Source organism: Pyrus communis, chromosome 8, assembly GCF_963583255.1.
Source record: "Pyrus communis chromosome 8, drPyrComm1.1, whole genome shotgun sequence".
Classification (NCBI taxonomy): domain Eukaryota; kingdom Viridiplantae; phylum Streptophyta; class Magnoliopsida; order Rosales; family Rosaceae; genus Pyrus; species Pyrus communis.
The window spans coordinates 23278026-23302020 of record NC_084810.1 but is presented as its reverse complement, the minus strand read 5'-3'; the positions used below and the strand labels follow the sequence as shown (position 1 = coordinate 23302020).

At 37.4% G+C, this 23995-nt stretch overlaps 1 protein-coding gene across 1 annotated transcript; it reads right to left on the bottom strand.

Moving 5' to 3' along the window:
* Positions 1-17919: 17919 nt before the first annotated feature.
* Positions 17920-19824, bottom strand: LOC137743432 (galactinol synthase 2-like). The gene is made up of 5 exons (XM_068483321.1): positions 19611-19824; positions 19168-19444; positions 18760-19080; positions 18500-18634; positions 17920-18396 (listed from the first exon to the last, which is right to left on the bottom strand). The coding sequence occupies exons 1-5, from the start codon at positions 19742-19744 to the stop codon at positions 18112-18114; spliced, it is 1152 nt and encodes a 383-aa protein (XP_068339422.1). The 5' UTR covers positions 19745-19824; the 3' UTR covers positions 17920-18111.
* Positions 19825-23995: the final 4171 nt, after the last annotated feature.

Here is a 23995-nt window from a genome sequence, read left to right as displayed (position 1 = left end):
TGCACATTTCCCTACTTCGCCGTGACGCCAAGAGGTGAAGAGGGGGAGAAATTGCACTGTACAAATGAACAGTGGCTTTGGGTGAATTTCAGTTTGTTTACAAAATTGCCACCGTCTCTTTGTTTTGATATTATTACTTTAGTCTAAAAAAGGGAGGAGGAATTGGGATCCAGCTCATCTCTGACTCTCACCGTGGGGATCCAGCCTGACGCCTTCATTATATCCGTCGGATGAGATCGTGCGGCCACAGATTAATTGTTTTTTTTTTAACTCCTTTCCGCAAATTGAGGTCGCCTAATTTACTCCCCTTCCGTTCCGGTTTTCTCTCTTCAGTCTTCCCCGTATCGTCTTTGTTAGGTTCATAACACACTTGCACCGCTCTCTGCAATATTTTGCCCATATTTCTCTGTCGCCGCTGCTCTCTTCTCCCTTTCCATCTCCATCTCTGCACAACTTGCCAAATCTCTCCTGGGAAACCATGCTCAGGTAGATTCGGCTTCAGCACATCCAACAAAAAGGCTGTTGCCTCACCGATCAAGTTCCTCTGAAAGATAAGAGAAAATACACAATGATAAAAAGTCCCAAAACTCATGTTCTTCAGAAAAAAACAACAAAATGAAGAACATGTTCCAACCAAAATAGTTGACACAACATAAAAGCATATATTTTATCCAAACCTGAAGGAACAGATCGGTGATGGTATTGTAGTCAATGGGACAACCTCCCTCCATTTGAGACAACATTAGAGCAAAATTAACAGCCCCCTGCCATCAAGATAGTTGAAGTTGTTTCAATGTCAGACAATTTAGCTCAACGCATAAGAAGAGCAAAGTACACTAGTTACAGAAACGTTGTAAAGATAAAATGCCTCAAACTTTCAAGATAGATGCATGTAGCTGGGGATCCGCCGGCAAAATCGTTTGGAGAAGGAACAAATAATCAGGTTGATATCCAACCTGTGACAATTCAAAAATTATAATAGGATAAATGTCCAGTAAGAGCCGTTGACCAAGTTAGTAAAAATCATAATAACAAAATTGACACAGTAATAGTTTTCAGCCAAGATAATAATGCTGTTCAAAATGATAGAATTTGAACAATTGTATGTCGTTATGATCCTAGCTTGTCCTCTGCTAGCCAATTCTCCAAAAGAATTTACAACTAAACTAGACAGTTCCAATGATTCATAAGCATTGAGTTTTCCTCTAGTTAAAAGAGTTCCAAAATACTGCTATAACGGTGGGGTTTGCCCAGCTTGCACAGGAACACTCTGCAAAGAATAAATAAAGTGCGTAAATTAGATCCTGATACAAAGATTACAGTCTTGTAAAGGAAGCACAATGTTTCCAAGGTAATCTAAAGGTGAAACTGAGAAGCACAAGAACTATGAAGAATATATGTATATAAGCTGACACATGAATAAAATATCAGAATACTATACCTGAAATTTAGCAACAGTATCAGGAGTACGGAGTATTCCATTGGAGATTCCGCGGCAAGCTCTGCAGCCTCCTTATACTTTGTTTGAGAAAACAGTTTTTGGAACCGCTGGACAACCTGAGCACAACAGCCATATATTGTAGCTTCAAGATATCAAAGTGCAAACAGAAAACAATTATGCATCATATTCTCATACTTTTTGAACACTCACAAAGATGTAAACTAGGAAATGCACCATAGAACTTCCCAGGAAAGGTCGTTTCCAGAGGGAATATAGGGATCCAGTTTCTACATATGTGACATACTGATTTTCGCAGCTAAGGGGGAAAGACACACACCAAAAGAAAGGAGGAGGAGGATTCTCTGCCCTCCTAATCTCTATCCCCTTCACTCCCCTCCTATTTGAACGGTTATGGTTTAGCCATGTCAACGTCTTATAACCACACTATCATTACTGATCTCATTCTTCGACACCACAAGAAGTATTGGCAACAACTAAGATAAACAAGCCAATTGTCAGAAAGCTATGACAAAAACCAACTGTGCACTAATATATTCTTATATATTCTAAATGGAATCCGGTGAAGAAGCAGTGTACCTGGCTGGGCACCAAGCTCAATTACATGCATCTTTCCAGGGTGGGCACTAATATATTTCCTTTGACAAGTTGTGGCCTCTACAGTCATTTTGGCGGAAATTGTTAAAGATGTCACTAAATCTGGTAAACCATAATCAGTTCCAGTCTTTTTCTTCTTCTTCAATAAAAAAAAATCAGCTCCAGTCTTGTTAAATTATAAATAATGAAATAGAATTAAATAAATAAAATGAAAATAATCTTATTTCCCAAGATTAGTAAAAATAAAAAGGATAAAATGCTGAAGTATAATGAGTACAACTATAACATCTTATCTAATCTCGGCTCCCATGAATTGAAAACAGCACAACATTTTGACCACTCTTCTAAATTTTTAGCAACTTCACTAAAGTTAAAAAGAAAATAGCAATAATGGATCATGTCCAAAAATATTAACCATCTAATAAAAATTATTTTCACACAGTTTTGTACAATTATGAAGGTGCCTGTTCACACTCCAAATTTTGAGGATCCATTGACAGGATTACAGAAGAAGCAGAATTACGGCAAAAAAAAGCAAACAACAAGATAATCACTCACCTCTGCTGAACCAGGAGCAATTCCAATTAAGACCAACCCCTTTTCCGAAGGATCACAACGGTAGTTGATTATTTGATTGTTTGCCAAATTAGCTGTCCGCTCAAAGACCTTTGTAGGCTCGGAATCACTTGAAGGTAAAATATATTTAAAACATGTGCAAAAATATAAGAATAAAAAACCTCGGAGAGATGAGATGATGAGAAGAAAATATCAGAATGCTACACCTGAAATTTGCCAAATTAGCTGTCCGCTCAATTCCCTTTACTCTTCAAATTTTCCTCTAATTAAGAGTTCCAAAACAGTGCAATGACGGTGGGGTTTGCCCAGCTTGCACAGGAACACAAGAACAAAATATCAGAATGCTATACCTGAAATTTAGCAACAGTATAAGGAGTATGGAGTATTCCCATTGGAGATTCCGCAGCAAGCTCTGCAGCCTCCTTATACTTTGTCTGAGAAACAGTTCTTCGAACCGCTGGATAAAACCTGAGCACGACAACCATATGTTTTAGTTTCAAGAACTACATCACTACGTACTGATTTCCGCAGCATAAGGGGAAAGACATGCACCAAAACACACACACTGTCGTTACTGTCTGCAGGCCACCGGTTTTGATCAAACTAGAACACAAGATGAAATAATTGCCATTGATATATGATCATCATAATTGTGACGGATAAAGGAACCGTGATTTTATTTATCATAAGCTTTGTGGTGCACACAAGCTGCCAACAAAACGTCTGTCCACTGGTTTGATGAAACTAAAGCAACCTTAAGTATTGAAACCAAAGGAAAAACCAGAACGTCCTCAGACGTCAAACATTGTGCCTCCCAAGAGGCCCTAATAATCGAGCAGCAGATGGGCCGGAGATGAATTCGACAGCGCCAGTCTCTGAAAATGCTGCTTCGGATGGCTCCCCGTTAACTTGGTCTGTGCCCTTTTCAGCCTCAGCTAAAGTCACGGTCTTCTTGTAGTCCAAAGAGCCATCATTGTATATCTCCCACCATTTGTTCACCAGCATCTTAACATCTTCCCTCTCCACGTTCTCTTCATTCCCAGTGTAACTCCATGGCTTAGACCCCTGAACCAAAAATATAAATGTCACACTGTCAAGTTAGTTGATTAAAAAGAACAGACGTGCGTCAATAATATTACAAAACTCACTAAAGATTGTAACGAGAACTCACATTAGCACAACAGTTAACAACTTTGACCCTGTCAAGCTCAACGGCCTCTGGGTGACGCCAGAGCATGGGCAGCATAAGGTTCTAATGTGGAGCCAGGGCGTCCTTGAAAAACATGTTCAGAAGATCCTGCCGAAAACCAAGCACATAACTGCAATGTCAGGACTCGGATTTTATAACCCGATTGAGCAAATACAAACAATGATACAATAAAACTTTCTTTTTTTCACGGTAGGTCACCAAGCTGGGCTCAAACACAAACATGCTAACATTGAAGTAAAGAGGAGGTTTGGGGCCCAATGTGGGGTCCCACTGGACCTTGTTGGACCACTGCTGGCGGTACCCAATCTTGTGCTGTGGGTTGTGGCTCCAAGACTTCTCACAGAAGCAGTCCAATGCCGCATAGAAGTAGGAGTTAGGGTCGTCAAATATGTGGTCAATGTTCTCAAAGACTTGGACGTTTCCATCCAAGTAGATTATTTTGCAGGGAACCAGATCACCTTCTAAGCTTAGAAGGTTGAACCTCATGAGCAAAATCACATAGACCGTTGAAATTTGATCTAACGGCTGCAAATCACACCCACCAACATCATGCCTTAGCCTCCATCTCCATCTCCATCTCTCTCTCTCTCTCTCTCTCTCTCTCTCTCTCTCTCTCTCTCTCTCTCTCTCTCAGTTCGGTTTTTTCTTAGGCATCGTTGTCATGTACAAAAGTTGGGCATACGGTCGGTCGGTCAATCAACATATGTATTAATTTGTCTCTGATATACCAAAGCAAAAATAAGACAAAACAAGAGGAAGTTTTTTTTAACCATGTTTCAGTACGTGTTATGCAACTGAAACTAGATTACACTTCCTTCCTCTAATCCTGTTGTAGAAGATAAAAACGGAATTTGTGAGAAGCTGATGAAGATAAAAATGGAGCATCCGACAAAAAAGTTTCAAAAAAACAAAGAATAAAACATGTTTGAATATAACTGACAGCATACCACCCTGCCACCAACCAGAAATTGATAGCCTAACAAGTAACCTCTCCTCCTGTCCGTGTCCTTGCCGCGTGAATGTTGACATCACCACTGTGCTCATGCTTTGCCATGTTGTATATAAGACACACAATTAACTCGTAGAAAATTAGATGTTACTCTCCATCAAAGATCTTTCTTAAGTATAATTTTTTTTAGGGTCCATTAGATTTTACCCCTTGCAATTCACAATCCTAAGACTAAAACCCTTGTATCTATAAACATCTAATATAAACCCAAATTTAAAATGTGTAGCTCAATTGAAAAACAATTGACCTAGTAATACAATAGTATTACACCTATGCCACTCATCCTCAGCATGCGTTTCAGAATACAACCCCAGGCGTTTCAGAATATCATCCCATGACCATTTCAAATCCAGTCATTTTGCAGAAAACCATCCATAACAACATCATTGATTTCAATAATTACCACGTTTATGGGGGAGAGATTGACAATCAGAAAATCGAACCGTTTTTGAGATTTGAATCGCACCATTCAACTTAAATGGAGATACTTTCAAACAACATGGTGTGTAGTGGTTCTTCAATGAATCCGATCATAATCTGTGCATTTAAACATGTGATTATGATACGTTTTTACCCATTTATTTATGAAAATCTGTGTGGATTTCATAGTATTTAATTTCGCTTGTTTCGTAGGTACATTATATAATGAAATCGGTAGGTAAATTATAACGATGTATAATAAATATATAACGATGTAGGTAAATTATAACGATGTATAATAAATATATAATGAAATCGGTAGGTAAATAACGATGTAGGTAAACAACATTGTAGGTAAATTATAACAATGTAGCCACAATTATAACGATCAAACAAAATAAATAACGATGTAGCTAAAGTATGACGATGTATAAAAAATATACAACGATGTAGGTAAATGAAGATGTAGGTAAATAAATAACAATGTAGGTAAATTATAACGATGTAGGTAAATGAAGATGTAGGTAAATAAATAACAATGTAGGTAAATTATAAGCTTGACCCAATCCTACATTTATGAAAATATTACATTCCAAAAAAAAAAAACAATTCTATTACATTCCTCAGCTACACGCCTCCTTTGTGCATTCATCTCCATGATCTTGGCCCTAATTCCATCAAGCATCTGGTATATGGGCAAAAAACGTTGATCGACGATCCATGCATTGAAGGATTCAGCTACGTTTGAACACATTTCGCCGTACTTTGGGCCTGGAAAATGAGCGGCTGCCCAATTTTCTTTTGGAAGCGTTTTCAAGAAATCCCTCATTACAGCACCACCTTCCTCCATTAACGTCCTCAGATGCATTTCGAATGCATCCTCGGTAGGAGCATATGTACATTTCCCAAAAAGCTGAATGATCCAGTCGCGATACGACTTACCCAGGGAGGATGGGTACTTAAGAAGTATGTTTTGCTTCAAGTGGTGGTAACAAAATGCATGCGGTGATTGTGGAAATACTGATGCCACTGCTTCGATCAACCCCTTTTGTCGATCAGATATGAATGTAATGGTTCTTCCTTGAGGAGTGACGATTTTTGACAAGTTTTGGAGGAAACCAAGACCAGTTCTCTTCATTTTCAGAGTTAACAACCGCAAAGGCTAAAGGATATATCTATATACACATTAATTTCGCCTCTTGTGCTTTCATCTCCATAATTTCGTACATTAATGTCTTTTGATTTATTATTTTTTTTATTTCTCAAAGTCATTAACTCTCCCATATAATTTGCATGTAATTAATTTTTATAAATCAAACATACAATAGGGGTATTTTCGGCATCCAAAATATGTAAAATGTGTCAAGTTGAATGTAATTAATGAAATCGCTTATGTGGATCCTAGTCACTGGGTTTTTCTAGAGTAAAAAAGTCACGTTGGGTTTTTTATGTGTAAAATTAAATTCTAGGGACTAAAGTCATATTTTCAGTTTTTTTTATACTATTTACAATTTTATAGTAAGGGGATGATTTAAACTGAGAACGTATTAGGATAAAGAGAAATACCCTATTGACCAGGGCAATCCACCTTTTGATTTTTTTTTAAGTGTTTTAATAACAGCTTCTTCCCACCTAGTACTATGGTTTAATAACATTCCTCTTCACTTATAAGTGAAATGTCTTAGGTTCGATTCTCGTCAAAGGCAAATTTAAACCATATTATTGCCAGTCCATTGTGAGGCTCAGCTCATTCCCCCACCTCTTAGTGTAGATAATATTGTTTATTCAAAGAAAATAGCAGCTTCTTTGGTTTTTATACTAGAATATTGTGAAGTGGATTTGAGTCAAGTTACATAAATTGTAGTCATAAACATAAATCGAACTTGGTATTATTTATTTATTTATTTTATTGAGTTGAGCTCGAGACCTCTTACTTACAAATGAAAAGAAATAGTATTAAATTGTGACATTATTTGTTACACTCTATGAAGATTTTTTTAATATATACGATATTATCTACACAAAAGGGTGGGGGAGTGAGTTAAACCTCAAAATGAGCTAGCTATAATAATTTCGCTCGAATTCGCCTTTGGCGAAAATTGAACGTAAAACCTTACAAATGAAGAAGAATATCACTAAACTCTAGTACCCAACGACTAAACTCTATGAACATATTAGCTAATCATATTTTTCATATTGAAAACTTAATATTTATGTCATCTTTTTAATTAAAGTGTGATCTACTTAAATCATAGGCCGTATTATTTTTTTTTTCTTTTTGAAAAAGAGAAAAATGTGATATAGTTTGGATATTATTTTAGTACCACCAACACAAGAAATATATCCAACCATTGTATATTGATTATATTAAATACATATAAATACTGCAGTCATTCTTCAATTAAAGAACAAAAAATATTACCTTTTAACATGAAGATGAATTGGTTGTTGGAATTTACCTTTGATCAAAGGAATGAGAGATTTTTCAGTGTGACCATCACACGGGATGGTACACTACATTTTACTATATAAATGGTGGAATATATGTGTTAAAAAATTAATAACTTAAAAAATAAAATTTCTCATTATATAAAAATATGTGATGTACCACCCATATTCTCATCATAACTAAAAATTTCTCTAGAAGAATCTACGAGAACAAAAACTACATTTTGGGTTTGGGATATCGTGGCAGACGGTCGACCTTCCTTGTCCTACAAGCAAACTAACTCCCTTCAAATGCCGCCAACATTCCCATTTTTGTTAATAAAAAAAGTGCAAGCATATGAATTCGTTTTTTATCTAGCCCCTTTAATTTAACAGTTACCCACAAAGTGCAAGCATAACAAATATAACTTTCTGCCGACATATTACTGCAGTGAAATGATTTTTTTTTTTCACTTATAAGTGAAAAGTGTTCGGTACAAATTTTGTGGATAATGAGTTCAAATCAATTTATTCTTATTCCTAATATAAATATATCGTTGTATTAACAAAAACAAATATAACTTTTCTTGATTTTCAAATGGATGATGCTATGGAGACATTATTTTAGCGGCACAAAATTGTATCTTAATTAGTTTCACATTTATTTATTATTAGTAACATGATGATATATTCATATTAAAGGATGTGAGAATAAATTGATTTTGAACTCACCATCTACGAAATTAAAATTTAAGACTTTTCACTTATAAGTAACAATGAAACCAACAAACGATCATAAGTAAGTGAATAGTTTCAACTTATTAGAATAAAACTTTCATGATAAATTGACACAGAATGTGACGCATGTATGACACATAAAGCCATGGTACAATGTCTAACCTCCAAAATGTGGCACGGAGAAAAGAAAAGAACAAAGAAGCCGATTAGGTGGTGGAAGTGGTGTAAGAAAAAAGAAATAGGAAGAATCTAGTGAAACAGGTTGTATAGTATGGCCAACCTAATCTTATTTTAACTTTGTGCTTAATATGCTTAATTTATATCAATTTTATATCAATTAGCGTGTTAGCACACGCTCTGATCTTTTTCGATTAATGTATAATAAATAACTAAAAGACTCGTCATTTAGTACTATAGTCTAGTGTATTCTTGTTCACTTGTAAGTGAGACATTATTAAATTTAGTAGAAAGCAATATGCAGGCATACAATCTTTAAACAAAGTGTCGTAGATTAAATTTGAAAGATGTTCATCATAACAATTATCAAATTAATAAACATTTGCGAAATTGCGAAGAGAGTTTGAGAGAGGCCCCGCCTAAGGGTGGGCATGGTCCGCTTCGGTTCGATTTACCCTTCAAACCGGGATCCAACTGGATTTTTTACGGTTCCAATTTGGTTCAAGTTTTCCTAATTTTGACTATGAAAACTTTTTGGGTCGATTTTCTGCCGTTTTGGGCTGAGCCCATTTAACTCTTTCCTGTCTTTTGTATTGGGCTGTAAGAAATCAAAATGCAGCCCAGAAGTCCATGTAACTCTTTTTCTGTCTTTTTTGTACTAGGCTTTGAGAAATCAAAATGCAGGTCAGCAGCCCATAAAACAAAACTGAATCAAAATGAATCAAATGATACCAATCAAAATGAGATTTTTTTTTTTTTTTTTTTCATATATGGCCAAATTTTAGACCCCAATTTTATAAATGTCAACTTTTATAACAAATTTTATACATAGCCAAATCACTCTTGAATAGACTCAAATACCCTCAATTAAACGTTTTTTCTGTAACTTGTGCTAGCTTTTTCTCTTAATGAATGAGCAGCAAATATGCAAAATTCATAGGCTTACAATAAATATGCAAAATTCTACAACCATGACACACCTATGAGAAGCAAGTGTCAGACCATAAATACCACAAGTCAGTGCCCATGTTGAAACCCCAAAATCTTTGGAATGTACAATAAAAAAGAAGAGAAGCATGCCTAATTTCATCACCAAGCAAACAGACAAAACAGAAACAAGAGGAAAAATTCAAAAAAAATTCAAAAAAAAAAAAAAATCAAGGGAAAAACTTCCTTACTTGAGGAAAGTCTTGTCGCATAGCAAGGAAAAGCATGAACGGAATGGCACGATCCAACACAGAAAATGGGTAGAGAGGAATTTGAAAGAAAAAGTAGTTATGAAGAATTTGAAGAAGGAATAAGGATTAAAGGAGAAAAGGGAGGAGGAAGGACAAATTAAATACTTTTCGTAGGTAGAAGAGCAGTTTATGACGGTTACCAAGTGGAGGCGGGGGATACCCAGAGTTTCTTTGTGTGATTGGACGTGCACGGGAAGTGAGAGAGCACAACACCAATGAGTTATTAGCTACCACGCGGGAAATGAAGAGTCTCATCAAGAGGCCATGTTCAAAGGGAATCCCTTGGGCCTGGGATTGATTATTTAGCCCATTCAAAGTTTCTCATAGCCCAAATAATCAAGGGGCTAATGTTGAGGGCCAAAAATGTCATACACAAACCCAACGAAGTCTTAAGGCCCAATTGTCATGCAAGTCTTCATTCAAATCCAAACACATGCCAAGGTGTAGGATCGAGAAGGAAATATATTTATACAAATCACGCCATGCTCATGCCTATTCATCACGCTAAGCTTTTTCATGCTAGTCACTATTCATGCTAAGCCCAAGTCACATGCTCGGGACTTATCAAGTGAATTGTGGTGTGGATGGTTGCAGAAGGTTGTTTAGCCTACGCGAAATCAGGGTTATAAAAGACTTTGCTGCTTGGGGCTCAAAGATTCAAGCCTATACCCTTTGCATTTCACGCAGGCAAACATTGAGAGAGAACTAGCCTAGTTTCCCTTTTTCCTAGCAAGTCAACCCTCTTAGTTATGCTAAACTATATTCCAGCATTAAATGCACACTAAACCCAGCAAGTCTGCATTTAATACTAACATTTCCTTTCTAGCTTGCATAGGCAACCAACGCGCAAAAGCCACAGGGCGCGCTACTTGAAGTAACGTCTGCGGAAGGCCACGCCTCAAGAAGAAGTCGAATGCAGATTTCAACCATGCAGCTACCTTATACCAAAAAGGAAATAGTATGAGAGTTAGTGAGAAAATGAGGGGAAGACCAGGTCACAAAATGAGATCTTTTGAAGCCTAGAAAAGAACCCTGCACTTACAAAAGGGAGGAGAAGCCATTAAGCAATGGGAAAGAAACAGAACCAAGAAGCACCACCTAGGAAACAAATCCAATGAACCTCATTAGCCCAGAATCATCCTTGAATCCTCAAGAATCATCATTCATGCAACCTTAGTATTTCCCACAGCCTTCCACTGAAAATCCCAACCATTAGAAGCCTTGTCATCACCCTAGGAAAGCCCTAATCATCTAGCCAACTTTGTCATGCAACCATGCAAAACCCTTTCTCTCTCATGTTAAGCTAGTGATCTTCCATGCAAACCCTTTATCTCTCATGTGTAAGCTAGTGATCTTCTATGTCATGCAACCATGCAAACCCTTTCTCTCTCATGTTAAACCAGTGATCTTCTAGCTTTCACACTATGATTCATTTGATCAAGTCATTATTTTGTTCAATCATGCTATCTTCGAGTCATTGATCTCACTAAGGTATTTCCTAAGACAAGCTAACTCTTTTGTGATATTCTGGGACTTAGTACGAATCTGAACCAAGGGAGACGAAAGGACGTTCTCAAAGTCCAAGTCCACCTCGACCTAAAAGTCCCTTTACACCGTTCTTACTCATATAATTTTTTTGACATCTCATTCATTTAGAGATGCTTAAAAATTTGTTTTTGCTATCACAACAAACAACCAATTAAATAAGGCTTGCTGTTTTATCCTTCTGAATCTTGACATTGGAAGGGAGAAGTTCAACACGTTGCTTCTTTATTTGAACAAGACTTTACCGTTTCATTATTTTAATTTGAAATTAAGAAAGAGACCTCACTAGTTAGGTGGTCTTTGTGGAATCAGATTTTAGAGTAAAAGTCGTCCAGAACATACGCTGGTCGAGGGTTGTGAGATGTGACGTCACTACCAGTCCGTGTCCTCTCCACGTGACATCACGACTTTACCCAATGCTTGATTAAAATAAAGTTTTCATCAAAAGGAGAGGCCAAAACCATCGGTCATCGAGAAGGAGGTCAGTATCCAAAATAGATTAAGTATTGGACACATATCCTCTCCGGATTTGAGCCTAGGAATCTGTGTATCAACAGATCCACGATAGATCCCGACCCTTAAGTATTAACAGCTGTTGTGACTGGTTGGCTGGTTAGAGAAGAATTAGGCAGAAAAAACAAATTTCTAGTATTAACAGCTGCCGTGACAGAAAAAACAAATTTCTTGTATTAACAGTTACCGTGACTGGTTGGTTGGTTAGAGGTGACTGGTTGGTTCGTTAGAGATGACTGGTTGGTTAGTTAGAGAAGAATTAGGCAGAAAAAACAAATTTCTAAATGACCTATCTCAGTAATATCATGCATTTTAATTTAATTCTTTTGTGAATATTCATTTTCTTTTCATTATTCTAACTCTAAAAGGAAAAATATATTGCACAAGCCAAAAGAAATTAACTAAAGGTCAAAAAACATAAAAAACTCTTTGGCTAAAACAATTAAATCACAAAATCTTGCACAAAAGTTTTAAGTTTTCTTTGAAAGCACTGGTGGGATGCATCTGAGCACATTCACGTGGTGATGTCACATTCACCTATAGTAGATGAAATAAATAAGAAAATAAATAATGATTTTAATTAATACTTTTTAATTAAGTAAGACTTTGCCAAATTTGAACACACTACTTATCTATATCAAACAAGGACAAGTCCTTGCTTCCAAAAAAATAAAAAAAATAAAAAAATCCTTTTGGTTCTATTTCTTTTGCGTAATAGAAAATATATAATTTATTTAGTTCGACCAAAATAAAATAAAAAGATATAATAAAATTCAATAAGCTTCTTGGCCTGAACGCTAACGTATACACACACTAATATATTTATACGTGTACAGCTTCATGCTTAAGTTTTCATTCTTCTACCCCTACAAAACCATAACAAAAACCATATGGCAACAGAGACTAAAAGGTCAGGGCAATAAATGGAATAAGATTCTCTCCTCTCTTATTCTCATTTTCTTTCCTTCCCTCTCATCCTCTTACATATTATTTTTTTATCTATTAAAAAATTAACATAAAATATTGATATGACTTAACCATAACCGTTTAAATAGAAGTGGAGGAAAGATCAAGAAAATTAAGATGGGACTCCGCAATAAATACATCGGACAGACCATTGCAGTGAACTGCAGATACATTGTCACGGTTAAATTATATTTAGTTGAATGAAAGAATTCAAAAAACTTGGAATGGAATGGTGTGGCTTTTTACCGTTTAAAAAAATTGGAAGGTCAATTTGACAGGATTTCCCTTATTTCATTCCAATTATTTGTTAATTGGCATGTGAAGACGAGTTTGGTTCAATTATTTTAGGGTAAAATACAAAAAACGACCTCAACTATTGGTGTCATGACATTTTCATACCTCATCTTTTTTAAAATGACAATGTCATACCTCATCTTACGAATTTGTGTCAATTTCATACCTTCGTCAGTTTTTTTGTTAATTTTTCTGTTAAGTGCTGACGTGGCTAGATACAGGGACTGTCACATCCTGGCCCGGGGCGGATCACTTCCCGGGCCCGCTCCACCACCGTAGCACGATATTGTCCGCTTTGGGCTTACCATTCCCTCACGGTTTTGTTTTTTGGGAACTCACGAGCAACTTCCCAGTGGGTCACCCATCATGGGATTGCTCTAGCCCCCTTCTCGCTTAACTTCGGAGTTCCTACAGAACCCGAAGCCAGTGAGCTCCCAAAAGGCCTCGTGCTAGGTAGGGATGAGAATATACATTTAAGGATCACACCCCTGGGTGATGTGGGATGTCACAATCCACCCCCCTTAGGGGCCCGACGTCCTCGTCGGCACACCACGACCAGGGTTAGGCTCTGATACCAATTATCACATCCTGGCCCGGGACGGATCACTTCCCGGGCCCGCTCCACCATCGTAGCACGATATTGTCCGCTTTGGGCTTACCATTCCCTCATGGTTTTGTTTTTTGGGAACTCACGAGCAACTTCCCAGTGGGTCACCCATCATAGGATTGCTCTAGCCCCCTTCTCGCTTAACTTCGGAGTTCCTACAAAACCCGAAGCCAGTGAGCTCCCAAAAGGCCTCGTGCTAGGTAGGGATGGGAATATACATTTAAGGATCACACCCCTGGGTGATGTGGGTCTGACGGAATATTCCTGACGCCGTTGACAGAATCTGTTAAATCTGACGGAATATTCCCTACGACGTCAGTTGACGCCGTCAACGTGCCAGGCACGTGCCTGCTCGTGGCCGGCGCGTGCGGTGGTGAAAAATTATTTTAAAAATATGTGGATGTTCCTGAGGTTCAGTAGATCACGTTGGTGTATTCATACACCCCATTTGAGCATTGTATGAGAAGTTATTTCAAAAGGTTGGTTATGTGTTTTAAAATTAACGTTTTTGTAGTTGTTTCGCATATAGGTGATACCTATCCCGAGGACGAGCGTGGACACTCGAGGCAGGGGGGCTACGACCCTTCCACATACCAGTGAGTAGGCTTTTGGTTTTCCATATATACCTATATACTTATATTTTCCCAGAAATTGATTTGAATTGTCATTTGCTATATGCCATGCATTATATTATCATTGTTTGTGCATCATTAGTCGCATTATTAGTTGCATATATATATATATACATATGCATATTGGGTGCTACGGACGCACAGGTAAGTGCCAGGTAAGTGTTATTCATGTTTACATTCAGTGGTGATTAGAGATGCTTAGAAAGCTCATAACCTGCACCCCCGGTGTTAGTGCTCCCGCCCAGAGTTGGGCACAGTCCTTCACGTGATGTTCACCTCCCGCACCACACGCTCAGCTTGGATCCAAGTTAGGTGCACAGTCCTGTCGTACAGACCACTTTAGGTGGTTCCGACTCGTAGGTGACCCGCGATTATTCGCACAGCCTTCACGTGATCGTAGCACTAGAGCGTTTATATGTATTACACCCAGGCCTGTCGTACAGACCACTTTAGGTGGTTCCGACTCGTGGGCAGGTTTAGTTATTAAGATTGAGATTTGAGCTCTAGATTCAGCCGTACAGGTCACGTTAGGTGACTCTGGCTGCCAGATTATATGTTATTGATATGATTTATACCTGAGCACTTGCATTTCATTCTGAGGTTCCGACATGGCATATTCTTGAGCATGATTGGTATATCTATATCTATATGTACATATGTTTATTTTCTGGGAAGTATGTAGGTTTTACGGCGAGGGGTTAGAACTTATTTGTTAAATGGTTTTCGAAAAGCTTTGTTTTTGCCCACTCACGCTTTTGTTTTGCGCCCCTCCAGGTTCTAGTTGTCTAGCAGGTTCGGTGGTTTCCCAAAGGGCTTTTCTGGCATTTCTGACAGACGATCACCAGCGTAGGGCCCCCTTCGGGTGTACTGTTGTTGCGTCATTTTCGTTTGGACTGCTTTAGGCGTTATGCTCTGAACTCGTGTCTCACTTACGCTAGCACTTGTTTCTATTACCTTATGTATGCTAGTTTTTATTTATTCGTATTATTTCTTTTATCATTTTATTAGCTTCCGCACTGTGCACGTGGCTACGTCACTTCCACGTGACGGCCAGCATGCCCTGATCTCGGTCAGGGTGTGTCAGGGACCACTCACTAATCCAAATGGATTAAAATATAATTAAATATATATTTTTAATAATTAAAAATTAAAAAAATTAATATTAAATCTATCTCTCTCGCGTCTCTCTTTTCTCCCCATCCCCAAAACCCCTTCCCACCCGGCCCCCCCAACCTTCCTCCACAACCTTCTCTCTCTCTCTGGACACCCACTTGCATCCCTCAAACCCTTCCCACCCATCCCCCCCCCCCAACCTTCCTCCCCTTCACCCTTTCTTCCCCTCGCTCCCTGTCTTCCCCAAAGTCAAAACCAGAACCACCCAACCCAGATCCCACCCCACTTCCGTCTTCTACGTAGGGGTGGGCATAAAAACCGTCAAACCGCAAAACCGCATCGAACCGTAAGAAAAAAAATCGTGTTGACCGGAAAAGTCAACTTTGAGTGAAAAACCGAACCGAACCGTTCAAACCGGTTCCGGTTCCGGTTTCGAATGACCAAGAACCGACCGAACCGAACCGTTTTATTAATAATAAATAAATAAATTATATATACACACACATGTCATGGTATAATAGGTTGAAAAATAGGTTGAAAAATTGTGTACAGGAGCTGCTGCTTCTTGCTTGCTCTCTGAAGTCTGAAAACCTGCAATTTGTTTCATCATTTTTTTGTTTGTTGACTGATTGACCAGTGCATATGTATTTTAGTTGTCTCTTTTTGTTGACTTGGTGTCACTACCAAAGACATTTGCATTAAAAAAGATGTGTTGTCTGCAACTTTATGTAATCAGTTTTAGAAGATGTATTTGAATGCATAATGATTTGGTGTTCAAATAATTTATTATTAGGAACCGTAAACCGGCAAGAACCGAATCGGAACCGGTGTAGACCGAATCGTAATGTTCTAGTCATAAATTTAAGTGGAACCGCACCGAATCGAACCGTTAATATATTTCGGTTCCGGTTCCAGTTTAGGGGTGGAACCGCACGAACCGCACCGTGCCCACCCCTACTTCTACGTCTTCCCCGAACGGTTTGAACCACACCTAAATCCGACAATCCGTCAACCTGGTGTACACCGTCCCGTCGTTCGACACTGCCAACGCATTCACGACGCCCTCATGCGCCTTGACCGACTCGACACAGCGAAGATTCGAGTCCCGCCAAATCTTCAGGCTCGATGCAGCAAAGATCCAGATGCATTTTTCGTGGCTTGATGCAGCGTAGAAAAGGTTGTGGTTGACGACGAGGCATGTGATTGAGAGGGAGAGGCGGTGGGGCGGGAGAGTGGCGAAACAGAGGTGGGAGATAGAGAGGTCGAGGGGCTTTAGATTGGAGAGTTTTTGGAGGGAGAGGTTGCACAGAGAAGATGGGAACAGGGGGAGGAAGGTTGGGGGGATAGGTGGGAAGGGTGGGAAGGTTTTGGGGATGCAGGTGGGTGTCTAGAGAGAGAATAGAGGTGAGAGAGAGGATGGATCCACAATTTTATATTAAAAAATAATTTAATTTTTAATTTTTAATTATTAAAAAATATATTTAATTATATTTTAATCCAGTTGGATTAGTGAGAGGCCCCAGTATATAGCCACGTCAACACTTAATAGAAAAACTGACGGATGTATGACATTGGCACAAATTCGTATGATGGGGTATGACAATGTCATTTTAAAAAGATGAGGTATGAAAGTGTCGTGACACCAATAGTTGAGGTAGTTTTTTGTACTTTACCCATTATTTTATTCCAATTTTCCCCCAGCTACACAACGAAAGTTAAAACTTTGATGTCAAAAAAAATAAGTTAAAACTTTGAGAGGGCGTTTGGTTGCCTTCTTCAGCTTTTACTGAACTGTATTGGACTAAGGGTTAGTCCAATCTTATGTTTGTTCACCGTTAGGATTAACTTTAATGATGCTAGCCTTTAGTCACATCGACTAACCGTGGGATTAGCCGATCTTAACGAAACCCCTAAACAACAATGGGATTGCTATTTCCTTCACAAGATCTCCAAGCTCTTCACTACATTCTAGCTTGTCCTCTTCTAGCCAATTTTCCAAAAGATTCTTTTTGTTCTGATTTACAACTAAATGTGACAATTCCTATGAGGCTTATTTACAATACATACTATATGTACAAAAGTGAGTTAAACTTCAAAATCGACTAATCATAATAATTTAATTTAATTTAAGGAAAACTAATGAAAAGGGTTTGAAAACTTTGAATTTTGACGATAAAGACAAAATAAAGGCTAAAGTGAATAGTACCAGGTTTGACTTTTTAGTGTAAAAATGTGGCTTTTCATTAGAGTGAACAGTACCGCGGGCTTTTCGTTAAAACTCCATTTAATTTAACTGTTATATATGGACCAAGTGTAAGCATAATAAATATAACTTTATGCCAACATAGTACCCGCCGGTAAATACATTGACATATAATATATTAATCTCAATTCTGAATTCTCCATTAAAGGCGACTAGCTAGCCAGAACAAAAAAACAGAACACGGGGACAACAACAACCACTGTTGGATGAAATAAAAGCACTCCTTAACCATAGAAATCAAACGAAAAACCAGAAAATGGGGACTTAAGAACATCTTCACACTCGAAACCTTTATTTACAAACGTGCCTCTCATGAGGCCCTAATTATCAAGCAGCGAATGGGGCGAAGGTGAATTCGTCAGCGCCAGTCTCAGGAAATCCAGCTTCTGACGGCTGCAAATTAACTTGGTCTGTGCCCTTTCCAGCCTCAGCTGATGTCACAGGCTGTAGGTTAACTTGGCATGTGCCTCTTCCAGCTTTAGCTGAAGTCAGAGTCTTCTTGTAGTCCAAAGAGTCATCATCGTATATCTCCCACCATTTGTCCACTAGCATCTTAACATCTTCCCTCTCCATGTTTTCTTCCTTCCCAGTATAACTCCATGGCTTAGACCCCTGAACCAAGAATTTAAATGTCACACTTTCAATTTAGTTGATTAAAAAGAAGGGGCGTGCATCGATATTACATAACTCATTAAAGGTTGTAACGAGAACTCACACTAGCACAATAGTTAACGACTTTGACCCTGTCAAGCTCAACGGCCTCTGGGTGACGCCAGAGCATGGGCACCATAAGGTTGTAATGAGGAGCCAGGGCCACCAACTTGTCCTTGAAAAACTCGTTCAGAAGATCCTGCCGAAAAACAAGGTACAAAACTGCAACGTCAGATTTTATAACCCGATTGAGCAAATACAAACAATGATTCAATAAAACTTATATATGGAGAATAAAATAATATGGAATAGAGATAAAATTACCTGCTCTGCAAAGGCGGTGGTAGAAGAAGTCTGGAGGGTTTTGACGAGGTCACCGTAAGTCGCCAAGCTGGGCTCAAAGACAAACATGTCAGCATTGAAGTAAAGAGGAGGCTTAGGGCCCGATGTGGGGTCCCACTGAGCCTTGTTGGGCCACTGCTGGCAGTACCCAATCTTGTGCTGTGGGTTGCGGCTCCAAGACTTGTCACAGAAGCAGTCCAGCGCCGCATAGAAATAGGAGTCAGGGTAGTCAAACATGTGATCAATGTTCTTAAAGACTTGGACGTTTCCGTCCAAGTAGATCATTTTGTCATACTCCTCAAACTGCAAATTTCAATCAAAAGGTAGGGGTCAAATCACATGCAAAAACAACCTACTAACAATTAATAAAATAAATAAATAAACGTTTACCTCCCAAATGCAAAGCTTGGAGTAATTTGTGCCATATGAGGCCCTGAACACGGGCTCAATCCTTTTCACGATGCAGCCGTTGGAGGCCAGAAGCTTGCAGTGCTCTTCAGACATATCCGCCAAGAAAGCCACAACCAGGGCGTACTTGCTCATCACTTTCTTCAAGCCCTTGGCCAACCCAACTACACCGAACACGGCCTCGTCATAGTTTCCAGCCAACATGGTCAAAAAGGCCCTCCTGGGTTCACTGGCTGCCGAGAACGCACCTTGAGGTTTCCTAATAACACAACACAGCGGACAGAGAGTTAGTCAAGTTACACCAAGCCCTAGCTAGCTAGGTTTTTCCAGATCGGAGAAAAAGTGAAAGCTCCAGGATAATAATCGTTGACCAAAATAAAACAAGAAAACAAGAAAGACGATTGGAGCAAGTGCAATTAACTTACAGATCGGGGATGATGATGGGGATCCCCTTGAGACTGCTGGCACCTCGACCATCCATCTGAGATCGGATCTGATCGTGGTCGCGGGAGAGTGGGGACTCCTGGAGGTCTCTGAGTTTGGAATCGGCGCTCGACATCTTTTGTAGATTTGTAGAGGGAAAAGGGATTCGGACGTCTCGAGCTCAAGGTTTTTGTAGGCTGATGGAGTTGGACAGTGGGTGTGCGTGAGGGTGTGGGAGTATTTAGAGGGGAAGGACGACACTGCAAAAATAGCACATGGTTTGCACTTTTTTAATTTTTTTTAATTTTTTTAATTGGGTCTTCTCACAGGTTGACACGTTATCAACTTGGAGTTCAGAATGGATAATGTTTTAGGAAGGCAGATTCTCTGCTCTCTCACTTACCGTGCTTTTCTGTTTGTGTGGTCATGGTTAAGCTACGTTAATATTTTATATTATTATTTCTTTTTGTCTTATTATCTCTATAAAAAAATAATATAAAATGTTGACATGAATTAACCGTGACCACAGAAAACAAAAGAGCACGGAAGGGTACGGAACGTGGGAAGGCAGAGAATCTGCCCCCATATTTTAGAGATCACTAGCCTCTCTGCACGCACTAGCGTGCGTGCGAGAGGCATTTTTGTATCACGGGCGCTACGCGCCCCAAAGATGTGTTGTTTTAGATATTCTTATATTTCTTAAGTGATTATTTTATAAAATGTGTTTGTGTCCATCACAACAATTTCTTATTATTTTCAATTTTTTATTATATTCAATCATCTAACTTAGTCTTTTTGCACCTACCCATTGTACCCAAAAATGAAATTTATGAATTGTACACTAACCAATCCACCTTTTTTTTCTTTTTTTTTTTTGCTTGCTAATTATTATGGTGTCTTTTTTTTTTTTGTTTGGCTGATAGAATTTGATTTCACGAAATGAGCTATGCTTGATCATTATTATGACTTTGGTAATTAAGTTACTCAGTCTAGTTAGAATTTTGTTATCTCCATCAGTACCATTTTACCCTTATATATTGTACAGAAGATCAAGAGTTAGGTTCCTTAAACTCTCATATAAAAAATAAAAAAATATGCTTAATTATTTAATGTTGTATAGAAAATATGAAATGATCAATATATTTTGTAACATGAGGATTAGTGGCTGTATTAAAAGGGTGCACAACAACATTTTTTTTATTATGGTGGACAAAAAGGTATTATGGGCAATATTTGGCGTCATTCGAGCAGGTTGGCAGATCATTTGTTCAATGGTTGTGTGAATGGGATAGTTGATGCAGTTAGAGGAGTGAGTACATAATTATGGGTGTGCCATTTTGGGTTGGGACTGAGATGTTCAACATTAGAGCATGGGCCAGGCTACGTAGTTCCAATTGCTTGAGTTGAAGAAAGGTTGATGAGATAATGGTGTTACCGTACAATCATCCCATCATTCCAAAGTGATAATGGTGTTATCGCATGCCATATTGTCATATTGCCACATTTGTTGAATAATTTAGGAGCATATATTCCATCCAATTTGCACATATGTGAGTAATCTCTCATACATTTTTTACTATTTTTTCTTTAAAACAACAACGAAGATAAAATGGGAAACATATACTATTTATAAATAAAAAAATTTGAAAATATGACATGTAATTTGATTTCTAAATACATATTGACAACACTTAATGTTCTTAAATCAAAATGTTTCAGATTCATAAGTTTTCAATCAAAGTTATAGGCTAGCTAGGGATGGACTCCTAATATATGAAGCAAAGCAAAATATGGACAACATGTACATATGTAAACATAGCGCCTACGTGTGAAATCAAAGCCATGCTTGCCACCCATTTGCTTGAACTTGATGCTTTAGATTTTCATGGTTAATCTGCAAGCAATGATGATAAAATAAGAAGTCTAACTATAATGCACAATCCCAACTATAAAGATTGTAAGAAACTTAACCTAAATACCTTTAAGTTTGACAATTTTCTCATGGCAATACTTTTACTCCAGTTACTTGTAGAATACAGAAAGATAAATATATTTGTCAAGTTTGAGGTAACAAATTGTAACAATATTTACAAAATTAAATAATAAGAAATATTACCTTAATCTTGTACTTCAACATTTGTACTTTGAGACGGGTGTGATGCTTGTAAAACTGACAAAAAATGCAATTTTATTTATATTTGAAAATTGAATGCAATTTGAATTTATAGTATACTTTTGTGTGAAAATAAGAGAAGACTTACCGTATTTAGAAAAGTTGTTTGGCCACTGTTAATCTTTTTTCTGCACCCATAAATTGTTTTATTTTATTTTATAATTTGAGATAATTAATTTGTAGAATGATATAGAGAATGCCATTAAAAATAAATAGGTAAGAAATGGTGTTGTACCTTATTTGTTGGACTTTATTCCAAATACGTATGATCTGAGGAGTTGTTGAAGGTTTTAATTTTTCCACAGCCTTTTTCATGCGCCACCTATATATTGAAGGTATATATAATGTTAGATTTCTTGTAACAAATTTGTATATAATTTAGGATACATACTGCTCATGCTTCTTCTTTTTCCACTCTTTGAGAATCAGTTGGCTTAGATCAGTAGTTTTTACTCCGACAGATATCTCCCAACCAGGTGTAAAAATACAGACACGTCTGTTTGAGATCTTATCAATAGGTTCCTTCTTCATTTTTTGTGGGTATTCTTGTAAATATCCTAAGAATGAAAACAAATAATTTTTCAAATTGCCATAGCACACGTATAGCACATTAAGATAATCAAAATTGAAATTCACAATCTGACCAAAATTTAAAAAACGCACAATGAAGATTTCAAAGGAAGAAATTAAAAAACCCAACTGAAGCTAAATCTGGGAATCATACAATTACATATTATGCTTACATGGAAATGTGTAAAATGAGTACAACCATGCAGGGAAAGGAAGTGAAAACCCACCAATCTCGTACGACCGTGCTTCCATCACCATGCTTCTAGTATCCAATTAATGACAGCATGCATGCTAAAAATTGACGGAGATGGGGATTGAGCTCATATCATTTACAAACACAAAATAAAAAAGATCAAAGAAAAAGAACAACTTAGAGAAGTGAAGGCAGAGCAAAAAAAAAGGGGAGTATAAGATTTGGCCACATAATCAAAGGAGATGGGGAGTACATATAATAATATTGTAGCCGGAATGGAACAAATGGGAATGTAAGTGGGAACTAAGAAATTACTGCTTGGTAGTGGGAGAAGTTCACCGTTTTTTTTTAAACTAACGATAACCTCTATCCCTTTTCTCCCACATTATTATTATTATTTTTAATATAATTTTGTTAGATATTAATATCTCCTCCTAAAATGGAGGAGATACGTTCCTGTCCATTTATTTTTTTTAAACTTTTTCTTCCTTTTTTTTTCCAATAAAACAAATTTAAATTTTATGTTTAATATTTGTCTCCTAAAATGGAGAGCAGTTACGTTGTTTTTGTTTAATATAATTTTGTTAGATATTTTTAATACAATTTTGTTAGATATTAATATTTCCTTCTAAAATGGAGGAGAAGTTATTCACAACATTCCTGTTGTTTTATTTGTTTTTTCGTTTCCTTTTTTTTTTTTTTTCCAATATAACAAATTTTAATTTTTCTGTTTAATATCTATCTCTCCTAAAATGGAGAGCACTTATTCACTATGTTGCTTTTTTTTTTTTACTTAATTTTTTAATATTTCTCTCCTAAAATGATGTTCAGTACAATTATCTCTGACTTTAATATCTCATCCTAAAATGGAAGAGTTATTCATCACGTCCCCTACTTTTATTTGTTTCTTTTTGTTTAATATAATTTTGTGAGATATTAATATCTCATCCTCAAATGGAGGAGTTACCCATCACGTCCCTTTACTTTTATTTGTTGTTTGTTTGTTTAATAATCTAAAATATAGCAAGAACCGTACTAATCAAAATGGAAGCATAAACATTCTAAGAAATATTTGTTAAAAATCATGCATCAAGAAATTAAGGTGAATAAAAGAGAAGAATAACTAAAAAAGAAACCCGGCTAGTCAAAATTTTTTTGAGGCGCTTTCCCATAGATATCTATTTAAAAAACCACACGATAAATGCTCATAGCAGTTTCAAAAATGACGCCACATTCATCCTCTTCTCTTCCGAACGGTTTTGCCATTTTAGTTTGGATTATCTATTTTTTTTCTATTTATTTTAATTTGTTTTATTTTTTTTTGTTGCCTTTTTATTATTTATCTCTCTCTCCTCTCCATAACTACTAACTTTTAGAGGATAATTATTGTAACATCCCGTCCCGAAACTAACGAAACGTACGTGTGAATTTACAATTTTACCCCCCCTAGT

Coding starts and splice junctions, on each gene's coding strand:
- LOC137743432 (XM_068483321.1), bottom strand. CDS start 19,744: ATGTCGAGCGCCGATTCCAAACTCAGAGACCTCCAGGAGTCCCCACTC. Junction 19,445..19,610: donor CCCATCATCATCCCCGATCT/GTAAGTTAATTG, acceptor TTGTGTTATTAG/GAAACCTCAAGGTGCGTTCT. Junction 18,635..18,759: donor CCACCGCCTTTGCAGAGCAG/GTAATTTTATCT, acceptor GTTTTTCGGCAG/GATCTTCTGAACGAGTTTTT.